The 25,757-nt window shown below is 38.5% G+C and overlaps 1 protein-coding gene across 5 annotated transcripts in view; it reads left to right on the forward strand.

Moving 5' to 3' along the window:
* The first annotated feature begins 11,035 nt into the window (after positions 1-11,035).
* The window catches only part of LOC139748616 (ankyrin repeat and SOCS box protein 12-like), a 36,456-nt gene continuing 21,734 nt past the window's right edge, over positions 11,036-25,757 (forward strand). The window contains exons 1-5 of one of the 5 annotated variants that reach the window (XM_071661761.1): positions 11,179-11,236; positions 11,518-11,640; positions 14,859-15,097; positions 20,789-20,910; positions 23,737-23,835. In XM_071661761.1, coding sequence (XP_071517862.1) covers positions 14,875-15,097; positions 20,789-20,910; positions 23,737-23,835 — 444 coding nt within the window. In that variant the 5' untranslated portion in view covers positions 11,179-11,236; positions 11,518-11,640; positions 14,859-14,874. Of the gene's footprint in view, positions 11,641-14,858; positions 15,098-20,788; positions 20,911-23,736; positions 23,836-25,757 lie in introns of all 5 variants that reach the window. The other 4 variants (XM_071661764.1, XM_071661763.1, XM_071661760.1 and 1 more) reach the window with 4 other exon arrangements.

A 25,757-nucleotide genomic window follows, 5' to 3' on the forward strand; every position in this document is an offset into this window, starting at 1 on the left:
AACATCTGATCAACTAGTAATCCGGATTGCAATGTTCTATTTACATCCTCAAAACAAAATATATAGGGGGTACGGACCTAACTAATTTTTGTTCATTGACGCTTGCTACATTTTGTGGCTTAAAGACCTTTATGTAGTTATATGTGACAAACGAGCACAAATAATGGCATTGCCATATTTTTCTGGGAAATATGAAACATTTTTTTTCGTGTTTACCAACTCTGGCAAGGGAGGATTCCATAACACTAATAATGTGGTTAACTAGCTCCATATATAGGTACTGGTTTAGTTATGAATATGTAGCTCCTGTAGCACAAGGTTACGCTACTTCCAGTAGCAGGGATATGTGGACTCCTTGACAGAGAGATGTTCTTTGACGAGACTGTGAATATATATATATATATATATATATATATATATATATATATATATATGAAAGGTAAATCACAATTCATTTGCTCATATGATTTAGTGAAGCTTTACAACGCATAACTTGTTTCGTGGAAACAATCCGACTCAACAGGTGTAAACAAGAGGTGACGAGGCAGATTGTCTCCACCAAACGTGTAAAGCTTCAATGAATCACCTGAAATCCTACTGAATTGCGATTTACCCTTCATGCAAATTTATCAAGGACTACAGTGTTCAAGTTTTTTTTTTTTTTTCCAAAGAAGGAACAGAGAAGGGGGCCAGGTGAGGATATTCCCTCAAAGGCCCAGTCCTCTGTTCTTAACGCTACCTCGCTATCGCGGGAAATGGCGAATAGTATGAAAAAAAAAAAAATATATATATATATATATATATATATGCATAGTGCCATTGTACAAAGGCAAAGGGGATAAGAGTGAGTGCTCAAATTACAGAGGTATAAGTTTGTTGAGTATTCCTGGTAAATTATATGGGAGGGTATTGATTGAGAGGGTGAAGGCATGTACAGAGCATCAGATTGGGGAAGAGCAGTGTGGTTTCAGAAGTGGTAGAGGATGTGTGGATCAGGTGTTTGCTTTGAAGAATGTATGTGAGAAATACTTAGAAAAGCAAATGGATTTGTATGTAGCATTTATGGATCTGGAGAAGGCATATGATAGAGTTGATAGAGATGCTCTGTGGAAGGTATTAAGAATATATGGTGTGGGAGGAAAGTTGTTAGAAGCAGTGAAAAGTTTTTATCGAGGATGTAAGGCATGTGTACGTGTAGGAAGAGAGGAAAGTGATTGGTTCTCAGTGAATGTAGGTTTGCGGCAGGGGTGTGTGATGTCTCCATGGTTGTTTAATTTGTTTATGGATGGGGTTGTTAGGGAGGTAAATGCAAGAGTTTTGGAAAGAGGGGCAAGTATGAAGTCTGTTGGGGATGAGAGAGCTTGGGAAGTGAGTCAGTTGTTGTTCGCTGATGATACAGCGCTGGTGGCGGATTCATGTGAGAAACTGCAGAAGCTGGTGACGGAGTTTGGTAAAGTGTGTGGAAGAAGAAAGTTAAGAGTAAATGTCAATAAGAGCAAGGTTATTAGGTACAGTAGGGTTGAGGGTCAAGTCAATTGGGAGGTGAGTTTGAATGGTGAGAGGCTGGAGGAAGTGAAGTGTTTTAGATATCTGGGAGTGGATCTGTCAGCGGATGGAACCATGGAAGCGGAAGTGGATCATAGGGTGGGGGAGGGGGCGAAAATTTTGGGAGCCTTGAAAAATGTGTGGAATTCGAGAACATTATCCCGGAAAGCAAAAATGGGTATGTTTGAAGGAATAGTAGTTCCAACAATGTTGTATGGTTGCGAGGCGTGGGCTATGGATAGAGTTGTGCGTAGGAGGATGGATGTGCTGGAAATGAGATGTTTGAGGACAATGTGTGGTGTGAGGTGGTTTGATCGAGTAAGTAACGTAAGGGTAAGAGAGATGTGTGGAAATAAAAAGAGCGTGGTTGAGAGAGCAGAAGAGGGTGTTTTGAAGTGGTTTGGGCACATGGAGAGAATGAGTGAGGAAAGATTGACCAAGAGGATATATGTGTCGGAGGTGGAGGGAACGAGGAGAAGAGGGAGACCAAATTGGAGGTGGAAAGATGGAGTGAAAAGGATTTTGTGTGATCGGGGCCTGAACATGCAGGAGGGTGAAAGGAGGGCAAGGAATAGAGTGAATTGGAGCGATGTGGTATACAGGGGTTGACGTGCTGTCAGTGGATTGAATCAAGGCATGTGAAGCGTCTGGGGTAAACCATGGAAAGCTGTGTAGGTATGTATATTTGCGTGTGTGGACGTGTGTATGTACATGTGTATGGGGGGGGTTGGGCCATTTCTTTCGTCTGTTTCCTTGCGCTACCTCGCAAACGCGGGAGACAGCGACAAAGTATAAAAAAAAAAAAAAAAAAAAAAAAAAAAATATATATATATATATATATATATATATATATATATATATATATATATATATATATATATATATATATGATTTCCGGATCCCATAGTTTCTAAAGGAAGGGGAACATTGAGCTAAAGCTGAGACGTGTTATCTCTTTCCTTAATTCAGATGAAACTCGACCAACAAACGAGTTGATTAATATGTATGTACATACGTTACTTACCTTCCTTAGCCAGACATACGGCCATCAGTCATGAGGATCCACGTAATCACACACACACACACACACACACACACACACATATATATATATATATATATATATATATATATATATATATATATATACATATCAAAAGTTTGTATTGCACATACTCCTTTTACCATCCCTACGCAACCATATTTTAACCAATACTTTAGCCCTTTTTCTTGACCAACTATTTGTACTCATACAATAATTCTGGTGTTCCTTCTAACTTTACAATTTTTCCTACCGTTTCAAATTATAAATAATACATGAGTAAAGTTATAAGTGACGGCAGTCAGCACTTGAACTGCTACCATTCCCATAGCACCACGGCTAATTAGAAGGGAGTACATCGTACTCAGGGCCGAGGGTCCAAAACGGGGCCCAAGAAATTACTGGGATCTCAGGAAATGTTTGCATGCATTGAAGACTGGCTTTCCACCCCTCTCTCATCTTCCATGCCCTTTTTTGGCCTTACAGCTCATGGCATGAAACCGACGTGGATAAAAACAGGATGGCCAATGGAGAAGGGAATGGGGCCCGAAAAAAAACTTTGTACTGTATACTTTACACAGACAAGCAAATGGCTATAATTAGAAAATTAAAAAAAAACTTATGTTCTTTAATTCAACCTCATTTTGATTCTGCGTGTTCTTCTTGGTATTCTGGAGTAAGCTGTATATCCAAAAAACAGCTACAAATTTGTCAAAACAAAATTATAAGATTTATTCTAGGAGTAGACCCCAGCAGGGATCACACTGGCCAAGCAGAGAGGGAGAAAGTAAACATGTTAAGTGTAGAGAATAGGGTTCAAGCAAATATAATTGGATCATGTCTTTAACATATACAACAACAGAGGCCCCACATATCTTAAAAGAAAATTTTCATAGGGTAGTTAATAACCAATCAATCAGGACTAGACATAGCGAATTTAACTTTTGTGTAACAAGAGCCAAGGGAAGTGCAGCTCATACCTTCTATCATACAGCTATTAAAGATTGAAATTCATTACCAAATAACATACAACGAATGAATAAAAAAAAAAATTAGATCATCAGTTACGAAATATCTTATTGACAAAGAAAGAATCTCTGAACTAAATGCTTATCTACTGTTCCATCTTGCTACAATAAGTTTGTACAATTGTAGTAGGTTATCCTAGTTGACGCTACTATGTACCTTACAGTGGTGTATTACACATGTGTATACCTTATGGTGGTGTATTACTCATGTGTATACCTTATTGTGGTGTATTACACGTGTGTATACCTTATGGTGGTGTATTACACATGTGTATACCTTATTGTGGTGTATTACACATGTGTATACCTTATTGTGGTGTATTACAAATGTTTATACCTTATTATGGTGTATTACACTTGTGTATACCTTATTGTGGTGTATTACACATGTGTATACCTTATTGTGGTGTATTACACATGTAATACACCACAATAAGGTGTACGTTATTGTGGGGTATTACACATGTGTATACACACATCATAATGTACTAGGGTCCATGAATAAAGTCAATCAATCATCCCCTCTGATAACATGTGTCTCCGAGGCCCTGCAGTGCACCAGACCTCTCTGACGTGAGCCACACCATGATAAGATGTTGCACTGGGTGTTATTATCATCATCATTGCCTCTTGACTCATCCAGTAAGTTCACCCACACAAACAAGTCACTGCGTTTTTAAATAATTTGTATCACCTGTTGTGTACAAATATCGTTCCACCACTTTTTTCGCTCCTTTTTCTTTTTTTTTTTTTTCAAATGAAACACTTACACTATATATTTTCAGAGATTTGTAGACACTTGTTTCTTTTCGCGACGGACACTTTACCGTTGAAATTTATGATGGCATTAACATCATCGCTTTTTTTTTTTCAATTCACCTTCACTTGAGGTGTTAAAGAAATATATTACACTGTCGGATCTGCCCTGCTCCTGGGATGTGCGGAGCCAGGTTATAAACTATCATGACTGGCAGTTTGACCATCCAATCACTGGTTTCGCTGGGTCATTATAGATAAATAAAATTTTTACATGGGTTCTCTCGATTTTCTGTTCAAATCAGTAAAACAGCTTATAACGCTGATACGCATTTTTCGATTGCCTAATACAAGTCATAGAAATTATGACCTCACAGAAGCAGACACCAACAAACGAGTGGGCGGGTCAACGGTCATTTGCCCATTCAGCAGCATGACAGCCAGCTTATACATACTCGGGGTCGCAAGAGGTCATATTGGCAATGCTGCGTCAGCCTGATACAATAAAATAACCAAATTAACTCCTGTAGTTAAAAGCGGCAAAGCTCCGATAACGATTGAGGAGTGTCTTTGCAATCGCTGAAACAGCAAGGAAGGAAATGTGCATAGTGTTTTACACTTCCTGCACCGTACTGTACAGCACTTATTGTCTTTATTTTAGTACATCATACAAAGCTGAATTCTGTTTTACACTTTATGCACTTATTGTCGCTAATTTAGTACATCTTAGGCATGTAATATATGTACGTACACACTTCCGTTTTAGGCAAATTGTGACAGGGTGAGAAATGCCAAGAATTTGAGAACATTTCTTCCCAATCGTTACCTCTAAACTGAGGGTCAAACACCATCACCTGTTAACCAAACAGCCTATCATGAACTGACAACCAATGGGTACGGCTCCACCCACAGTTGCCAGTAACAGAGAAATCAAAACATATCTATAATCTTCGGGAGTTTTTTAATCTTTGTCAGGAAAAATATTTTCCGTAAAATTATTTGAAAAAAAAGTGCAGGTTAATGATTAAAATGATAATGCACAAGCCTATACCTATACAGTATACAACAGACAATACTCCTGGAAGAGAATTAATGTCAAAAGCAATTCAGAACATCTCTCCAAATTTATCAATCCGATTTCATATTGTTTCATTAATGATGACAATACCAATGCACGACAGTTCATATCATGTATTGAATGCCAAGGTATATAATTCATGGGAGAATGGTTAGTTGTTAACTTTTTATATGAATCATCACCAAGCGAACTACTATATACCTCAGAGTGGGGTGCCTAAATGTGTGTGGATGTAACCAAGATGTGAAAAAAGGAGAGATAGGTAGTATGTTTGAGGAAAGGAACCTGGATGTTTTGGCTCTGAGTGAAACGAAGCTCAAGGGTAAAGGGGAAGAGTGGTTTGGGAATGTCTGGGGAGTAAAGTCAGGGGTTAGTGAGAGGACAAGAGCAAGGGAAGGAGTAGCAATACTACTGAAACAGGAGTTGTGGGAGTATGTGATAGAATGTAAGAAAGTAAATTCTCGATTAATATGGGTAAAACTGAAAGTTGATGGAGAGAGGTGCACATGCACCTGGGCATGAGAAGAAAGATCATGAGAGGCAAGTGTTTTGGGAGCAGCTGAATGAGTGTGTTAGTGGTTTTGATGCACGAGACCGGGTTATAGTGATGGGTGATTTGAATGCAAAGGTGAGTAATGTGGCAGTTGAGGGAATAATTGGTATACATGGGGTGTTCAGTGTTGTAAATGGAAATGGTGAAGAGCTTGTAGATTTATGTGCTGAAAAAGGACTGATGATTGGGAATACCTGGTTTAAAAAGCGAGATATACATAAGTATACTTATGTAAGTAGGAGAGATGGCCAGAGAGCGTTATTGGATTACGTGTTAATTGACAGGCGTGCGAAAGAGAGACTTTTGGATGTTAATGTGCTGAGAGGTGCAACTGGAGGGATGTCTGATCATTATCTTGTGGAGGCTAAGGTGAAGATTTGTATGGGTTTTCAGAAAAGAAGAGTGAATGTTGGGGTGAAGAGGGTGGTGAGAGTAAGTGAGCTTGGGAAGGAGACCTGTGTGAGGAAGTACCAGGAGAGACTGAGTACAGAATGGAAAAAGGTGAGAACAATGGAAGTAAGGGGAGTGGGGGAGGAATGGAATGTATTTAGGGAATCAGTGATGGATTGCGCAAAAGATGCTTGTGGCATGTGAAGAGTGGGAGGTGGGTTGATTAGAAAGGGTAGTGAGTGGTGGGATGAAGAAGTAAGAGTATTAGTGAAAGAGAAGAGAGAGGCATTTGGACGATTTTTGCAGGGAAAAAATGCAATTGAGTGGGAGATGTATAAAAGAAAGAGACAGGAGGTCAAGAGAAAGGTGCAGAGGTGAAAAAAAGGGCAAATGAGAGTTGGGGTGAGAGAGTATCATTAAATTTTAGGGAGAATAAAAAGATGTTCTGGAAGGAGGTAAATAAAGTGCGTAAGACAAGGGAGCAAATGGGAACTTCAGTGAAGGGCGCAAATGGGGAGGTGATAACAAGTAGTGGTGATGTGAGAAGGAGATGGAGTGAGTATTTTGAAGGTTTGTTGAATGTGTTTGATGATAGAGTGGCAGATATAGGGTGTTTTGGTCGAGGTGGTGTGCAAAGTGAGAGGGTTAGGGAAAATGATTTGGTAAACAGAGAAGAGGTAGTGAAAGCTTTGCGGAAGATGAAAGCCGGCAAGGCAGCAGGTTTGGATGGTATTGCAGTGGAATTTATTAAAAAAGGGGGTGACTGTATTGTTGACTGGTTGGTAAGGTTATTTAATGTATGTATGACTCATGGTGAGGTGCCTGAGGATTGGCGGAATGCGTGCATAGTGCCATTGTACAAAGGCAAAGGGGATAAGAGTGAGTGCTCAAATTACAGAGGTATAAGTTTGTTGAGTATTCCTGGTAAATTATATGGGAGGGTATTGATTGAGAGGGTGAAGGCATGTACAGAGCATCAGATTGGGGAAGAGCAGTGTGGTTTCAGAAGTGGTAGAGGATGTGTGGATCAGGTGTTTGCTTTGAAGAATGTATGTGAGAAATACTTAGAAAAGCAAATGGATTTGTATGTAGCATTTATGGATCTGGAGAAGGCATATGATAGAGTTGATAGAGATGCTCTGTGGAAGGTATTAAGAATATATGGTGTGGGAGTAAAGTTGTTAGAAGCAGTGAAAAGTTTTTATCGAGGATGTAAGGCATGTGTACGTGTAGGAAGAAAGGAAAGTGATTGGTTCTCAGTGAATGTAGGTTTGCGGCAGGGGCGTGTGATGTCTCCATGGTTGTTTAATTTGTTTATAGATGGGGTTGTTAGGGAGGTAAATGCAAGAGTTTTGGAAAGAGGGGCAAGTATGAAGTCTGTTGGGGATGAGAGAGCTTGGGAAGTGAGTCAGTTGTTGTTCGCTGATGATACAGCGCTGGTGGCTGATTCATGTTAGAAACTGCAGAAGCTGGTGACTGAGTTTGGTAAAGTGTGTGAAAGAAGAAAGTTAAGAGTAAATGTGAATAAGAGCAAGGTTATTAGGTACAGTAGGGTTGAGGGTCAAGTCAATTGGGAGGTGAGTTTGAATGGAGAAAAACTGGAGGAAGTGAAGTGTTTTAGATATCTGGGAGTGGATCTGGCAGCGGATGGAACCATGGAAGCGGAAGTGGATCATAGGGTGGGGGAGGGGGCGAAAATTCTGGGGGCCTTGAAGAATGTGTGGAAGTCGAGAACATTATCTCGGAAAGCAAAAATGGGTATGTTTGAAGGAATAGTGGTTCCAACAATGTTGTATGGTTGCGAGGCGTGGGCTATGGATAGAGTTGTGCGCAGGAGGATGGATGCGCTGGAAATGAGATGTTTGAGGACAATGTGTGGTGTGAGGTGGTTTGATCGAGTGAGTAACGTAAGGGTAAGAGAGATGTGTGGAAATAAAGAGAGCGTGGTTGAGAGAGCAGAAGAGGGTGTTTTGAAGTGGTTTGGGCACATGGAGAGAATGAGTGAGGAAAGATTGACCAAGAGGATATATGTGTCGGAGGTGGAGGGAACGAGGAGAAGAGGGAGACCAAATTGGAGGTGGAAAGATGGAGTGAAAAAGATTTTGTGTGATCGGGGCCTGAACATGCAGGAGGGTGAAAGGAGGGCAAGGAATAGAGTGAATTGGAGCGATGTGGTATACCGGGGTTGACGTGCTGTCAGTGGATTGAATCAAGGCATGTGAAGCGTCTGGGGTAAACCATGGAAAGCTGTGTAGGTATGTATATTTGCGTGTGTGGACGTATGTATATACATGTGTATGGGGGGGGGGGGGTTGGGCCATTTCTTTCGTCTGTTTCCTTGCGCTACCTCGCAAACGCGGGAGACAGCGACAAAGTATAATAAAAAAAATAATAATATATAAAGAAGAATATGATTATGAATTACGCAAGTGTTCTTTGATGAATGAAAATGAAGGGCTATTCTATGTATATAGTTCTTTGGGCTGGATAGACAACACTAGTATTACAGCTCATAATCTGCACATTACATACAGTTCAAAATTATATCGGACAGTTGCTATTTATTTACATATGCATTACGGAATAATAGCTGCAAGGAGCCACATAGTTTACTAGTAGCAATTTTGATAAAGGAGACATTTATGGTCATCTTCAAAAACGGGACATTATCACGTTATCTTAAAATTCGGGATTGTCCTGCCAACATCTGGACTTTTAGTTACTCCTCTTTAAATTGACCACAGAGTAAACCTGTCATCAATGTCCTACCCATTATTTCCCGATTATACCTCTTCGCAACCATTTTCTGATCCTTTTTTTTTTTTTTTTACACAGGTTTCGACATCAGTTTCCTTCCCCAGATGTCAGCAATAGCCTATTTATCTACAGCTTCTAGTGCACTAGCCACACTGGCGCCACAAATACCACCATCAACACCTTCACCTTCCCAGCACTAGATGTCCAACAGAGGTCCATAAGAACGGCCCTTCTCATAGAAAGGGTCAATTCATCTATTTAATGGAATAATCACATCAATTTTGACCCGCCACCGCCAAACATCAAGTATGGGCGTCGTGAGGTGATCCTACACTTGCTAACCTACGGTTCGGCCACTAAGCTCGTTTCTCTTGGAATGAGTAGGTCAGGTGAGGTCACATGGCGTGACCTGCCCCACCATCAAGGCGCCATCAGTAAGGTGGACAATCTGTGCAGCAACAATGGGTCGCTACACAGTCTACTCTACAGGGAAAGGGGGTCGGAGGTGTAATACTGTAGCGACACTGCTTAGTTCTGATTTTTTTTTTTCTTAACATGGCTTTGTTTAGCGCTTGTGAAGCAACTTGTAACTACATCCTCTCCCTTTCCACTTATCCCAAACTTGTACCAGTTCCTATGATCTGTTTCCCTCACCGGTCTTTACACTGCCAAGCTATTAGACAAACATAAGCTAGAATCATAACATGGGAGTACTTTATCCACCATTGATAGACAACACAGCCCCAGCAAATTGTTAGATATGAGCCCATCATAAAACCTAGATATTTGTTCCGTAGCAAGCGTTACCGACGTAGAAAATTAAAAGCAGGAAAAAATATCATTTTAGGTGTCGCAAGAAGAGGTAGGACTAACAAATGTAGGTAACAGAATATCCGACTTCGTTATGAACACATGAAGAGGATAGCACCATTCAGGTACTAACACTGTTATTTGATTTAGAACCAAAAAAGACGAAGACCGCTTAGAAAACCAAGAATGTTTATGGAAATTAGATTTCTGTTGTCAAGAAAGTTGGACCATGAAAAATAAGCATAAATCCTGTTTGAAGATTTTGGTGCACATATCAACCAACAGCAATAATCTACAACAGAGGAGAGAAGTGATAAGTGAGTGTTATCAGCTACGTAACTTTGATTTCCTGGCTCATTTTAAGGAAAATTGAAGTTACACTTAAGTTCGGTGAGCAACGCCATGCGTCGTGGAGACATGCGACCAGCAAGGTGTAACAAGTGGATGGAACTGGTACATATTTGATTGTAGGTGACATGTCTGTACATGGAGTACATGTACAGACACTTTTCCAAACTGTGAGATTTCTAATGTCACACACGGCTTCCAGTAATAATGCAATGTATTAACTGCAGTCTGTGTGTATGTGTCTAGGTGTTTGAATGAGGGGGGGGGGGGGGTTATTAATGTAGATGTACATAGTTGATTTTCTAAATACGAAGACAAAAAATCAAATTAATAATTTTTCTGCTCAATGATATAGTTTGAAATGCCTCGAAAATGGAGGCATTTTTAGAAGTGGTAAGTGGTCAGGTTGAAGCAAAGCGGGAATATCAAAATGGTTCAATTTTAATCCATCTCATACACATTTTGTTCCCTTCATCACATCATGAACTGTTCATGGATAGAGGGAAGACGAACACGTCCCTCGCTTTTGAAAATCGTGTACAATATTCATATTCCTGCCATTTAAAGTCCGAATGATGTTTGCTATCTCTGAAAGCTGTGATGGAAGCCATCACCTTACAAAAAAAGGGGGAGGGGGGATTACTTTATATAAGGTTGTTGATATAAGGAAAAAAACGCCATGATGATATGGTGAAATAATATCATATATGAGAACCAAAAGTCAATTGGATTTCATCTCATAACCAGTGGAAACGTTAATACTGGAAAATACGATGTGAAAAATAGGAATACACATACAGCTTGCTAGAACTGACTATTTCAAATAGAAAATGGCTAAAATGGTGGTTTACCAATTAGGAACTTTCGAATTATCCCAAGAGAGATGTGGTAGCCCCTTTGTCTCTGCAATGCCATAATCTAGACAAAAAGTTCGTGCTTACACTTTATATATTGATGTTGCTTTATGCTTGAAATATTAAGTGTGTGAGGTTCTTACACCGGCGTGACAGTATGACATGATGTGTGAATGCGAGTCCAATGGCTAAGAAGTGACAGGTCTTGATTCTAGTGTTTCTACACATGTTCACCTATTACGTTCACATTATGAGGATGTCTGGGAAAAGGCTCTCGGCACTATATATTCATGTATCAAAGTCTTTAGAAATAATGAAGAAACCTTTACAGTAACAACTGATAATCCCCTTTTCAGCTGGTTCTATTTCTGAAGTGGGTAGCTGGTTAGAGTCGGGGAAGATGGGCTGGCGACGAGATGGGGCTAAAAATACTCTTAAAACTGTATACTTGGGCAGTGCCTCCGCCAGTGCACCAGCAGGTAAGTGTTGTGAAATATCCCAACTTGTTTTACAGGAATAACAATCCTGTTGTGTCAAGATTGCATAAAAAAAAGGCAAATGGTTAAGTATTTCACCGCGATGGAAAATTGAACCACCTTTGTTAAATCGCATTTGAAGTGCATGACTCAAGAACATGTAATGTTGTATACTGTTGGTGTTGTCAAGGAAAAAGGCTTTATCTACAACTTCCAGGTTATCTACAACTTCCACGGTACACGTTCACTTGATGTTTGAGAATATCACAGGTTTAAGTTGTGATGAAATTTAGTTTAATACCTGTATACGACTTTGCTACCTCGCGGTGCCTCGTTGTGCAGTTGAAATTGAATGCAAGCGAGAAATTTTTCTTTATATATTTCAATATTGCCTCTAACGATATGAATTTGGAAATGTAATATGAAACTCATAAGACTCCCCTCTTCTGTTACATAAATCCTAATAACAGCCATAGTTTTTCGTAGAATAGATAACCCAAGCAATTGCACATTTTGGGAGCCTTATTGAAAGTATTGTTTCTAAATACGTTTTGTTGATAATACCGAAACTGAGAAAGTCATGCTATAGGGGGTATTTTTTTTTCATTTTGTTACTTTTTAAACTATTTCTGGCGAGGGAATAAGTTGGTTAGATACGGTAGGGCGCATGTTTTACGGAGAAATCCAGAGATGTACAGTATGAAGATATGAAGCATAGTATTTTGTTCAGATTCTGAGGAAGAAATGTCAAGTTTAAGATAACTGTAATACTTCTGTTTAGGGAAATAAACTTTGTTGGCAATAGATGAATACATTCAATGTAGCCCAAGCACCAATGATTTAGCCCATATGAATTATTTTTTTTGTAAAATTTTCATTGGATCTTCTTTACATTACTAAAGCAACACACTTTCACCAATTATTCTCATACAATTAGAAATTTTGACATTTGCATGCAAACAACTGCATTAAGTTACATGTATACTTATAAGTCTTTTTAACACCATTAATTCCATTTCCGTATACCTGTACAAGGGGTGGATCAGATGCATACATTCTCTCAGTTCACTTGTGTATCCTCAGTTGGTATCCGATGTATGAAGTTGAAACACAAATTTTCATGGTAATACATATAACTTTTACTCTTTCACTTTGCTTTTATGGTTGATTTGTTGAGGCTAAATTCTCCATTTACACCACCCCTACATGCAAACATTTCCATTGCATTCAGTCATAAGTCATTCCTCTAGTGTCTTCCTCTAATTAGTTCTCCCATTTCATCTATCTATGTCTCATTCTCTCTCTCTAACTTGTTTACACTTTCCTGCTACAGTGAAGTAGTGCCAGGAAAAGCTGAAGAAAGGTCTCTTTCACTCATATCTAATCTCAAATGCTATCATGTGCAACACACTGACATTACAACCCCTTATCTACTACCATGCCCCATAGAACTTTCTGTATTTTCCTGTGGCTGATTCAAATGCCCTGGTTCAATCCATTTACAGCATGTCACCCTCTGTGTAAAAAATTGCTCCAGTTCACTCTATCCCATGCATGCCTTTCACCATCCTGCATGTTCAGGTCCCAAGCACTCAAAAAATTTTTCAATCAATCCGTCCATCTCCAATTTGGTCTATCCCTCCTCCAATTCTGACACACATATCGTCTTTGTCAACCTCTCGTCATTCATTCTCTATCCCTCCTCCAATTCTGACACATATATCATCTTTGTCAACCTCTCGTCATTCATTCTCTCCATATGTCCAAACAATTTCAGAACATAATCTTCAGCTTTCTCAGTCACACTCTTTTTATTACACCTTTCACTTACCCTTCATCTTATATGGTTTACCTCTTTATCTTTTACTGTACCTTCATCTGTATAAATATTATCAATATTTTCTTGACTATCTGTTATCTGCCATACATTCTGCTTGACTGTTACATTCCAGAAAACTTTCCTCTGTGTACCTTTAGAAGGATGCTTTCACTCTTATCCTTCTGCCTTCCTCATAATTTAATCTTTAAAATCTAATTCCAAATGTACATTATAAAAGTATAAATGTAAGCTTTCATATTTGAATATGTCCCACCCTACATAAAATTGAATTTCACATCTTTACACTTAGAGTTGGTATAAGTACTCCATCATGCAAATGTCTTAAATGCAATGCTTATATCTTTCCATTCACCAGAACTCTCAGTACACCTTCAGTATTTTCCCTAACACTGTTACTAAACTTCACGTTAAAATACCTACCCCTCCAGTTCTTCACTATTCAGGCTGCCATTGCTCTGTATCATTCCATCTCTATCAAAAGCCAATATCTTACCTTACCTCCTATTTTCATTCAGCATCCCACTCCCATATACATCTTCAGAGCAACTTGCAATTCTGCTCACATCTTATGTAGTTCAACTAATTGGACTGTATCATTTGCACACAACAACTCTGGTAACTTTCATTTTATTTTGCCACTGTTCAGCAGTAGCTTTGCTACCCCAACTCACTTTATCTCAGTATTTATAGAGGAGGCTGCTTGTACAATAGTCCATCACTATGTCCAAGTCAAAGTGACACTTTAAGGTGCTTCACAGTCTTGACTACTTTGGGCTTCTGGTACACCTTGCCTATCACTGATGCTCACGTACCAATATCCCAACATACCTTTTTTTTATTCCTAACTGATAATGCACTCTTTTGCAACCATGCAAGTAGGGTTAGATGTAATCAAAAACATTTCACAAGTAAACCAGCAGGGGTGTTACATGTATTTCGTTACTGGTAGTAATTTACTTGGTCAATAATTGTTTCTTCTTTGCAAGCTTATCACCGTAGGGATGGCACACAGGTTATCATGTGGCTTATATCTATACTATATGGTAACTCATGGTTACATGCCAGTTATAGTATGAATAACTTGATATGTACCGGATACTTACCTTGTTAATGAGATTAGTTTTTGAGTTTTGATTTATACCTTGAGTTATTATGCACTACAATCTGAGAGATATATGGACTTTTAGCTGGCTCATATCAATATTAACCACCTTTTTTGAATATCAAAAATGAAATTAAAATCTGTTAAAGAGTACATTGCTGAACTAAGACATTGTCTGTAACATGAATGCATTTTTTTTTATATTTCATGAAAATTGTGTAAACAAAGGTGTTAAACTACTCAAGTTTTTTACTCTATAAACTATTATCATTCCACGAGGAGTATCTGAGGAAGAATGGCTGAAACAGTAGCATTACCTGAGCAAGTGTCTGCACAAGCCTATATGAAGAACCTCATGGTAGATGCAGATGAAGATGATGATGTAAGGCTTCATTTGGCTGCTCTCTGTGGAGATTGTGAGGGTCTGAGGCAGATCCTGGCTGAACCTCAAAGCGAGCGGTGGCTGGACTATCGTGTCCGACCTTACATGTCACCCTCACTAAGACTAGGAGTTTCAGGTGAGTTCCTGAACAAAAAGAGGGATTTACATAGTAAGGTTTTGTTACTTTTTCTCCCATATTCCAATTTCATACTATTGAAAATAAAGCCAGATGTGTTAAACTGAATTTTAATATTGCTTCAGTTAAATATTTGTTAACTAGAAACTTTTATGTTTTTTGACATATTTTTTTTAAAGCTTCTCATTATCTAAATGAAAAGATTTTTGAATTTTGGAAATTTATGTTAAAGTCAAACAAGAAAGCTTTTCTGGAAAGGTGGGCAGTATGAATAGTAATAGCAACAGGGAGATTGGGTGTCTCTGTTCAAAAGACAGTATTTCTGTGGAACAAAATATATCATGTGATAAACAGACAATGATTGAGTTAATAAATGATCATATAGAATTACAGTTATTGGCCAAGTACTGCCTCTCCAGTGCCAAGGTAGTTGGTCAAACTTCTAGCTTAGCTATAATCACATTGGTCATTTTAGGTACAGCATGTTCTTGATATTGGGAAAAGTCTGTTCTTTCTTACATAATATTCAAATTGATCTTTCCATTTATTTAGGCAGTGTTGTCTGCTGTATTTTATGTAATGTCTGTCAGAGTGAAGGTGATACCTGACATTAGCGTCAGAATCACATTTTGGTATACAGTAGCTATGATAAATAAAGTGTATAAGTTCAAATATACCTCACACCCTTTATTAGATTTTGCTTTCGTAAGCCCTTGTAGATGATAATCCCAGTGCACAGTCATGATTGATGTTGTTGGCAACTATCATGATTCTTTCAATATTTATGCTCAGTGTAAGATTCTTATATTGAAAATATAGCCTCACTGTATTCAAATATGGCAGATGATAAGTTAAAGAAGAAATACAATAGAAAAGGGAGAAAATATTAACTTCAAAAGGGATAAATGGATACACTGAATGAACTATGTATGGCTAAAGGTACTTAGAAGAGTATGCTGGGAGACTTTTTATCAAGTGTGAGAGAAATGTTCTGAGCATGAGTGTTGTGTTTTGGGAGACATTTGTCTCACCTGATCAGTTTGTGCAAAGTGAAAAAAATTAAGTACTATTAGTAATGCAAAAGTCTGCATTTACCTTATCATATTGGGCAAAATGATATATGTAAGTGAACTGAGTGGTTGTTTAAGTGATCTTTTAAACAACAAACATGACATAAACAAAACAAGAACCAGTCATAGCTTTTTGGTGAAAGAATATGAAAAAATAAAGACACAAGAAGGGTAAACAAATAAAAATAAGGAAGATTAACTTATGCTCCTAGGATGTTTGTACCTCTGAAAGGAGAGAGATATCAGGAGGATGAGATTTCCATAGTTTGCTGTGCAAGGAGAGAATGAGGGATCATAATGGTTAATTTTCTTGTGGCCATTTACCGTACGAAATTATGGGAAGGTGCAACTACTAGTGCTGCAAGTCCAAATCATAGGGGCTGAAATATATACGACAACTCATGAAACCAGCAGGCAAAACTATACCAACAGAAGTAGGAGAACAAAGAAATACTGTGGTTTCACTATTTGTGTTTTACAGGGAGCCTTATCCCTTAACCTTATATATAAAATTACCATGTCTTTACTCTGATGTGAGTATGGATACACAAACTCACACCAGCCTAAACCAGATACCCAGTTATTGACTGGCTTTAAGGGAAGATTAAACACCTGAGTTGGGTGTAGGCCAATCAGATCCTACAACATATTCTCGTGTGCATCTCCCAGTCACTCACACTCCTTCCCTGCAAGTACCACCTATACACCTCTCTATTCTCTTTCAGTAGCAACTTTACTTTGTCAATCCACCACTCACTACCCTTTATCACCTATCCACCTCCCACCGACATGCTTTTCTCACATATGCCAGCACTGCTTACGTAAATACCTCCCAATCCTCATCTGTGCCCTGAACTTCGTTTATTCTCACCTTTTCCCATTCTGCACTCAATCCCTCCTGGTATTTCTTCACACAAATGTCCTTTCCAAGCTCACTAATATTCACTGCTGTGTTCTCACCCATATCATATCCTCTTTTCTGAAAACCCCTACAAATCTTCACCTTCACATCCACCAGGTAATCCCTCTGGCTGCTCCTCTCAGAACATTCATGTCCAAGAATCTCTCTTTTGCATACCTATCAATTAGTATGAAATCTTATAATGCCCACTTATCATCTTTCATACTCACCCACACATACAGTACTTCTGTATGGCCCTCTTTTTAAATCAGGTCTTACCAATCACCGGTCCTTTTTCACTACATAATTCCACAGGCTGTTCACCATTTTCATTCACCACAATTAATACCCCTGGCTTACTAGCTATATCCTCAACTTCCACATTGCTCAATTTCACATTTAAAAAACTGATTACTATATTCGGTCTCTTGCATCAAAACTGCTGCCAAACTCACTCAGATGCTCCCTGAACTCTCACCTCTCATCATCTTTCTTATTGAGACCAAGTGCGTAAGCACTAATAATCACCTATCTCTCATAATCCACTTCAGTTTTACCCACATCAGTCTAGAGCTCACCTTCATACACTTATTCACACATTCCCAAAACAACTGCCTCAGAAGTAATAGTATCCCTTAAGCTCTTGCCTGCTCACTAAACCCTGACATTACCCCTTAAACAATCCCAACAATTCTTCCTCCTTACCCATGAGCTTTGTTTCACTCAGAGCTAGATTATCCAGTTTCCTTTCCTCAAATGTACTACCTAGCTCTCCTTTACTATCATCTTAGTGACATCCTTACACATTGAGAAATCCTGGCCTGAGCCTTTAAGGAGGATGAGCACTCCTTACACTTTTTCTCGTGTTCCATCTTTTAGAGACTGAAATACAAGAAGGGAAGCATTACCAGCCCTACTCTCCTGCCCCTACATTTTCCTTCTATAGCACACGGAATATGTAGGCAGAATTTTTCTCTCCTATCCCCACAGATAATGAAATCCTGGAGAAAAATAGAATTTTTAGGAAGTAGGTTAGCAGTGCTAGAAATACAAGAGAACAGATGGGAACATTGGTGAAGGGGACAAATGGGGAATTGGTAACAGATAGTGATGAGGTGAAGAGGTGATATAGTGAGTACTGTACATTGGAGGACAGTTGAATGAGCTTGACCAAATGGTGGTAGATGTAGGGTTTTTGGGACAGGGTTGTATGTAAAGTGCAAAAGTCATGACAAGACAATTGGTGAAAAGAGAAGAGGTGGTGAAAGCCTTACATAAGATGAAATGTGGCATGATGACAGGGAAGAATGGTATCGCTATTGAATTTCTTAAAACAAGGGGGTAACTATGCTGTTTACTGGTTAGTTAAGACTTTCACAGTATGTATGTATGTATGTTCAAATTACAGAGGTATTCGTTTAAGTGTACTTGGTAGGCTATATGAACAAGTGAGGGATTGTGACATGCACAGATCATCAGATGGGAATGAGCAATGTGGTCTTCCTGCTGAACCTAATGACCTTGCTTTTATTCACATTTGCTCTCAACATTCTCTTTTCACACTTTTTTCTGAACTCAGTCACCAACTTCTGCAATTTCACACTCAAATCAGCCACCGGTGCTGTATTACCATTTTTTCTTAGCACACTCATATTCACAAAATATATTTTTTCTAAAGCAACTCTTTATCAGATAATGAATGGGGTCATAAGCTCTCCACAACCTAATAGCTCACATAGCTTCCTTTGGAAGGATTATTTTGAAATTTGGATTCCTTAAATGCCTAGTAAAAATCTACACCATTTTTATTTTTGTCTCAGCATTCTACTGAAAAAAAATAAATCCACAAATACTTGATTTTAATGAATCCATGCGTTCTCATTATAGAAACTGAAATTCTGACCTGTGACAATCTATTTTTTTATTTTTTGACAAGATTTACTGTATATTGTGAATGTGAGTACACTGAGTAATATAATGAGAGAAATAATACTAATTTAATAAATAAGTCAGAGCAAAATATAGAGTATCATGTGTGAGTCAAGTGATCTGTATGAGATGTGTCATCTATCATCCCCTCTCACTCTCCCACACCTCTGTTAACATGTATATATTTATGATAATAATCAATTTGTGAAGCTTTTATTGGTCTCATGCCATTTTTTTCTTTTTACATGATTGCTCTATAACGCTATGTAAACCAAATGGTAAATATTCTTACTACGCTATTATAAAGTAATTATATTGAGGTAATTGCTACTGCCATATTAAAGAATCTGTGAAGTTTTTCATCCTGCACTTTTTACATACCTTAGTTCATGATTTTTCTATATGTATGCACCAGACAGTAAATCTTATAACAACCTTATCATTAAAAGGCAAACGTATTGATGTAATTACACATGCCATTGTGTAATTACCCTCCCTATTCTCATCCAGACTCCTTAGAATTTTCCATGGTTTACCCTGGACGTTTCACATGCCCTGGTTCAGTCCATTAATGGCATGTCTACCCCAGGATCCCACATCGTTCCAATTCACTTTATTCTGTGCTCTCTCAACCACACTACTTATTACCAAACATTTCTCTTACCCTTTCATTACTTACTTGATCAAACCACCCTACACCACATATTGTCCTCAAACATTTCATTTTCAACACCCACCTTCTTTTGCAGAACTACATTTACAGCCCATTCTCACAACCTTATGATACTGTTGGAACTACTATATCTTCAAACATACCCATTCTTGCTCTCCGAGATAACATCCTCTCTTTCCACACATTTTTCATTGCCCCCCTTGATAATAATCAATTTGTGAAGCTTTTATTGGTCTCATGCCATTTTTTTCTTTTTACATGATTGCTCTATAACGCTATGTAAACCAAATGGTAAATATTCTTACTACGCTATTATAAAGTAATTATATTGAGGTAATTGCTACTGCCATATTAAAGAATCTGTGAAGTTTTTCATCCTGCACTTTTTACATACCTTAGTTCATGATTTTTCTATATGTATGCACCAGACAGTAAATCTTATAACAACCTTATCATTAAAAGGCAAACGTATTGATGTAATTACACATGCCATTGTGTAATTACCCTCCCTATTCTCATCCAGACTCCTTAGAATTTTCCATGGTTTACCCTGGACGTTTCACATGCCCTGGTTCAGTCCATTAATGGCATGTCTACCCCAGGATCCCACATCGTTCCAATTCACTTTATTCTGTGCTCTCTCAACCACACTACTTATTACCAAACATTTCTCTTACCCTTTCATTACTTACTTGATCAAACCACCCTACACCACATATTGTCCTCAAACATTTCATTTTCAACACCCACCTTCTTTTGCAGAACTACATTTACAGCCCATTCTCACAACCTTATGATACTGTTGGAACTACTATATCTTCAAACATACCCATTCTTGCTCTCCGAGATAACATCCTCTCTTTCCACACATTTTTCATTGCCCCCTCTCCCAGCCTATGACTCACTTATGTTTCCATGGTTCCATTTACTGCCAAGTCCACTCCCAGATATCTATAATTCTTCACTTCCCCCAATTTTTCTCCATTCAAACTTACATCTCAGCTAATTTGTCCCACAACCCTGCTGCTAATGACTTATGTTGCTATAATGTGCTGCTAAGATATATTTCCTATAATGTCTCAGATTCTGTATATGCAATTTTTCTGTTCTTTCAACAGGAGGAAACCCTGAATGTGTAAAGATTCTTCTGGCAGCAGGTGCAAACATTGAGTTGGAGGATGTTAAAGGACAAACTCCTCTCTTTGTTGCAACATCTCAGAGGAAGACAGAAATCATGAAGGTTAGCATGAATATTTTATGTATAGACATCATCCCAGTGGACATACACCCATTTGAAACTACATTCCCCTTACTTTTTCCATGTAGCTGAGATGGCATGGGCAACTGAATGTCCTAATCAAAGGGGATAAAAGTGAGTGCTCGAATTACAGAGGTATAAGTTTGTTGAGTATTCCTGGGAAATTATATGGGAGAATATTGATTGAGAGGGTGAAGGCATGTACAGAGCATCAGATTGGGGAAGAGGAGTGTGGTTTCAGAAGTGGTAGAGGATGTGTGGATCAGGTGTTTGCTTTGAAGAATGTATGTGAGAAATACTTAGAAAAGCAAATGGATTTGTATGTAGCATTTATGGATCTGGAGAAGGCATATGATAGAGTTGATAGAGATTCTCTGTGGAAGGTATTAAGAATATTTGGTGTGGGAGGCAAGTTGTTAGAAGCAGTGAAAAGTTTTTATTGAGGATGTAAGGCATGTGTACGTGTAGGAAGAGAGGAAAGTGATTGGTTTTCAGTGATTGTTGGTTTGCGGCAGGGGTGTGTGATGTCTCCATGGTTGTTTGATTTGTTTATGGATGGGGTTGTTAGAGAGGTGAATGCAAGAGTTTTGGAAAGAGGGGCAAGTATGCAGTCTGTTGTGGATGAGAGGGCTTGGGAAGTGAGTCAGTTGTTGTTCGCTGATGATACAGCGCTGGTGGCTGATTCATGTGAGAAACTGCAGAAGCTGGTGACTGAGTTTGGTAAAGTGTGTGAAAGAAGAAAGCTGAGTAAATGTGAATAAGAGCAAGGTTGTTAGGTAAAGTAGGGTTGAGGGACAAGTCAATTGGGAGGTAAGTCTGAATTGAGAAAAACTGGAGGAAGTGAAGTGTTTTAGATATCTGGGAGTGGATTTGGCAGCGGATGGAACCATGGAAGCAGAAGTGAATCATAGGTGGGGGAGGGGGCGAAAGCTCTGGGAGCATTGAAGAATGTTTGGAAGTTGAGAACATTATCTCGGAAAGTAAAAATGGGTATGTATATATATATATATATATATATATATATATATATATATATATATATATATATATATATATATATATATATAGCTTTCATGTACAATGCACTGAAACCACAGCTCCCTTTCCACATCCAGGCCCCACAAAACTTTTTTATGCTTTCTTTCATACTTGTTCACTGTTTCATCTGTTTTTTATGCTAACTTACACATGCAGTTAATAGCAAATAATTGAGAAAGAGAAGAAGAAAAAATCTTAGGAAAAAATTTCCTTTTGAAACTTGGAGCTTTAATCAGAACAAACATCTTTCAGCTAATCATGGTTAAAGTTGCACCAGAGAGAATGCTGGGAGTTGTATAACACTCTTGCACTTAAGAGTCATATATTGTCATAAAGAATATACAGTCTCCTCAGATGACATTTAACCTATGATGAGAGAGATTCAGGGAATGATTTCTTTTCCCTTTCTTCAAGAGTAATGATTCTGTTGAAATGAGAAAATATCCACAACATTTCCATCAAAATGCTTGATTTTTTCATTTATGGACTGAACAAAGGAGAAAAATACAGTATTTGTCATTAATCCACAATCCAAGAAATCCCTGGCACAGTGAAAAGGTAACCAAGTATTATTTTCTGGAGAGGGAGGCATTTACCCTCATTGTCCTTCCTCTCCTTCCACGTTTCCAAACCAAACTGATGCATTTCTTTCACTGTATGATTAACCAACCTTCTGTCTAAGATCCCTACATTCATTCTCCTCTCTTCCTTTCTCTAATGCCATCAGTATCAAAGGTTCCTGAACTCATGATCTCATTCTCCCTTCCCATAAGATTATCTACTACTAAATTGTCTTCTTGTTTCCACCCACAAAGGGTCACTGACTGGCAGCAAGCCACGTGTAGTTTATCTCATATCTCGGGGAACTTCAGGATCAGCTTTTTTTCTTGCTAAGGCAGTCATTTATTAACCTCAGGCTAAAATGCATTTGTTTTAGATAGGAATGAGATAAAAAATAATCAGGAGAAAATTTTTAAATCAAATATAGGAGGATAGTATGTAAAATCTATTACTAACATGTAAAGATTTTGATAATAAAGCTCAATAATTACATGAATTCGTGCTCTGTTGGTTCCATACTTAAAATTTTCTATTAACAAGGACACCAAGAGAAGGTAGCATCAGACTTAGCTATCGACCTTGTAACAAGTAACCCATCCACTGTCCTTTTGTTTGCTTTACCCACAAGGAACCTTATTCCTGCTTTTAAATCAAAAGTACCCTGTGTATTATTTGGAGAACATTTTTAGCCATAAATTTGTTGCAACTGTTGATGAACCATACTTGGGCTGTATTCTATATCAGTATAATTGTTTTCATACTTTGGTATGTGTCATTGTTATTTTAATATTAAAGAGACTAAGGTTTTGTTCCATCAAATGACTTGGTTTTAAGTACATTTTAAGTATTATGGCCTTTTCTTCATGAATGGACTGTTTCCAATAGGTTATGAGTGCTAATATCCTTGGCTTGCTATCATGGTCAGAGAATGGATTTCTGAGCCTAGAGGGGATGTATCAAGGCAGTTTCTTATGTACTGTCATTCATTAGAATGCTGAACAGGGGTTCACCTCAATGTGTCTAGTTTCTAAACAGTCTCCCAATTCAAAATATATTTTCTGAATCATGGCTCAGAACAAAAGACTGAGTATTTCAATCAAAATTTTCAAAAGTCTTTCACTGTAATGAAAAATGAGAGACAAGATTACTTTACTTAAATCTTAGTTCTGCAGTCACTTGGATATTTCATGTTTTTATTCATAATTTTAGATTCTCCTGGAAGCTGGTGCTAACCCAGAAGGTAGCCAAAAGAACCGTTGCTGTCCTCTTTTGGTTGCAGTTAGAGATGGATATTCTGAAGGGGTTAAGGTAGGTTGTAGTTTAAATTTCTTGGATGAAATAAGCACCCTTTAAATTAGTTAAATTTGTATCTACATTTTAAAGTTCATTGTAAAGTTATGGGATAAGAATGAATCTGAAAAAGAAGAGGCATTATCTGATTTTTGGGAGGGACGAATAGGCTGTGATGTTGCCATGTTCAGCTGATGCACTGAGTGAGAAGGAAATATGAAAAAAGAGTTGCAGTTACTGGAAGAAAGTTCAGAGTTTGTATCATAAGGTATAAATATATACATACATATATATTTATATATAATTTATTTATTATACTTAGTTGCTGTCTCCCATGTTAGCAAGGAAGCACAAGGAAACAGACGAAAGAATGGCCCAACCCACCCACATAAACATGCATATACATAAATGCCCACACATGTACATATACATACCTATTCATTTCAACGTATACATACATATACATGCTCAGACATATACATACATACACATTCACATATTCTCACTTGCTGCCTTCATCCATTCCCATTGCCATCCCACCACACATGAAATGACACCCCCTCCCCCCACACCCACATGCGCGAGGTAGTGCTGAGAAAAGACAACAAAGGCCACATTCGTTTCCACTCAGTCTCTAGCTGTCATGTGTAATGCACCGAAACCACGGCTCCCTTTCCATATCTAGGCTCCACAAAACTTTCCATGGTTTACCCCAGATGCTTCACATGCCCTGGTTCAATCCAGTGACAGCACGTTGACCCCGGTATACCACATTGTTCCAATTCACTATTCCTTGCATTCCTTTCACTCTTCTGTATGCTCAAGCCCCGGTTGCTCAAAATCTTTTTCACTCCATCCTTCCACCTCCAATTTCGTCTCCCACTTCTTGTACCCTCCATCTCTGACACATATATCCTCTTTGTCAATCTTTCTTCACTAATTCTCTCCATGTGACCAAACCATTTCAATATACCCTCTTCTGCTCTCTCAACCACACTATTTTTATTACCACACATCTTTCTTACCCTCTCATTACTTATTCAATCAAACCACCTCACACAACATATTGTCCTCAAACATCTCATTTCCAACACATCCACCCTCCTCCACACAACCCTATCTAGAGCCCACACCTCGCAACCATATAACATTTTTGGAACCACTATTCCTTGAAACATACCCATTTTTGCACTCCGAGATAACGTTCTCGCCTTCCACAAATTCTTCAATGCTCCCAGAACCTTCGCCCCTCCCCCACCCTGTGACTCACCTCTGCTTCCATGGTTCCATCCACTGCTAAATCCACTCCCAGATATCTAAAACACTTCACTTCCACCAGTTTTTCTCCATTCAAACATACATTCAGTTGACTTGTCCCTCCACCCTACTGAACTTAAGAATCTTGCTCTTATTCACATTTACTCTCAGATTTCTTCTTTCACACACTTTACCAAGCTCAGTCACCAACTTCTGCAGTTTCTCACCTGAACCAGCCACTAGCTCTGTATCATCAGCAAACAACAACTGACTCACTTCCCAAGCCCTCTCATCCACAACAGACTGCATACTTGCCCTCTCTCCAAAACTCTTGCATTCACTCCCTAACAACCCCATCCATAAACAAATTAACCATGGAGACATCACGCACCCTTGCCGCAAACCAACATTCACTGGGAACCTATCACTTTCCTCTCTTCCTGCTCGTGCACATGCCTTACATCCTCGATAAAAACTTTTCACTGCTTCTAGCAACTTACCTCCCACACCATATACTCTTAATATCTTCCACAGAGCATCTCTATCAACTCCCCAGTCTGATGCTTTGTACATGCCTTCACCCTCTCAATCAATACCCTCCCATATACTTTCCCAGGAATACTCAACAAACTTACATCTCTGTAATTTGAGCAATTACCTTTATCCCATTTGCCTTTGTGCAA

Source organism: Panulirus ornatus, chromosome 5 (assembly GCF_036320965.1).
Source record: "Panulirus ornatus isolate Po-2019 chromosome 5, ASM3632096v1, whole genome shotgun sequence".
In the NCBI taxonomy this organism is placed as follows: domain Eukaryota; kingdom Metazoa; phylum Arthropoda; class Malacostraca; order Decapoda; family Palinuridae; genus Panulirus; species Panulirus ornatus.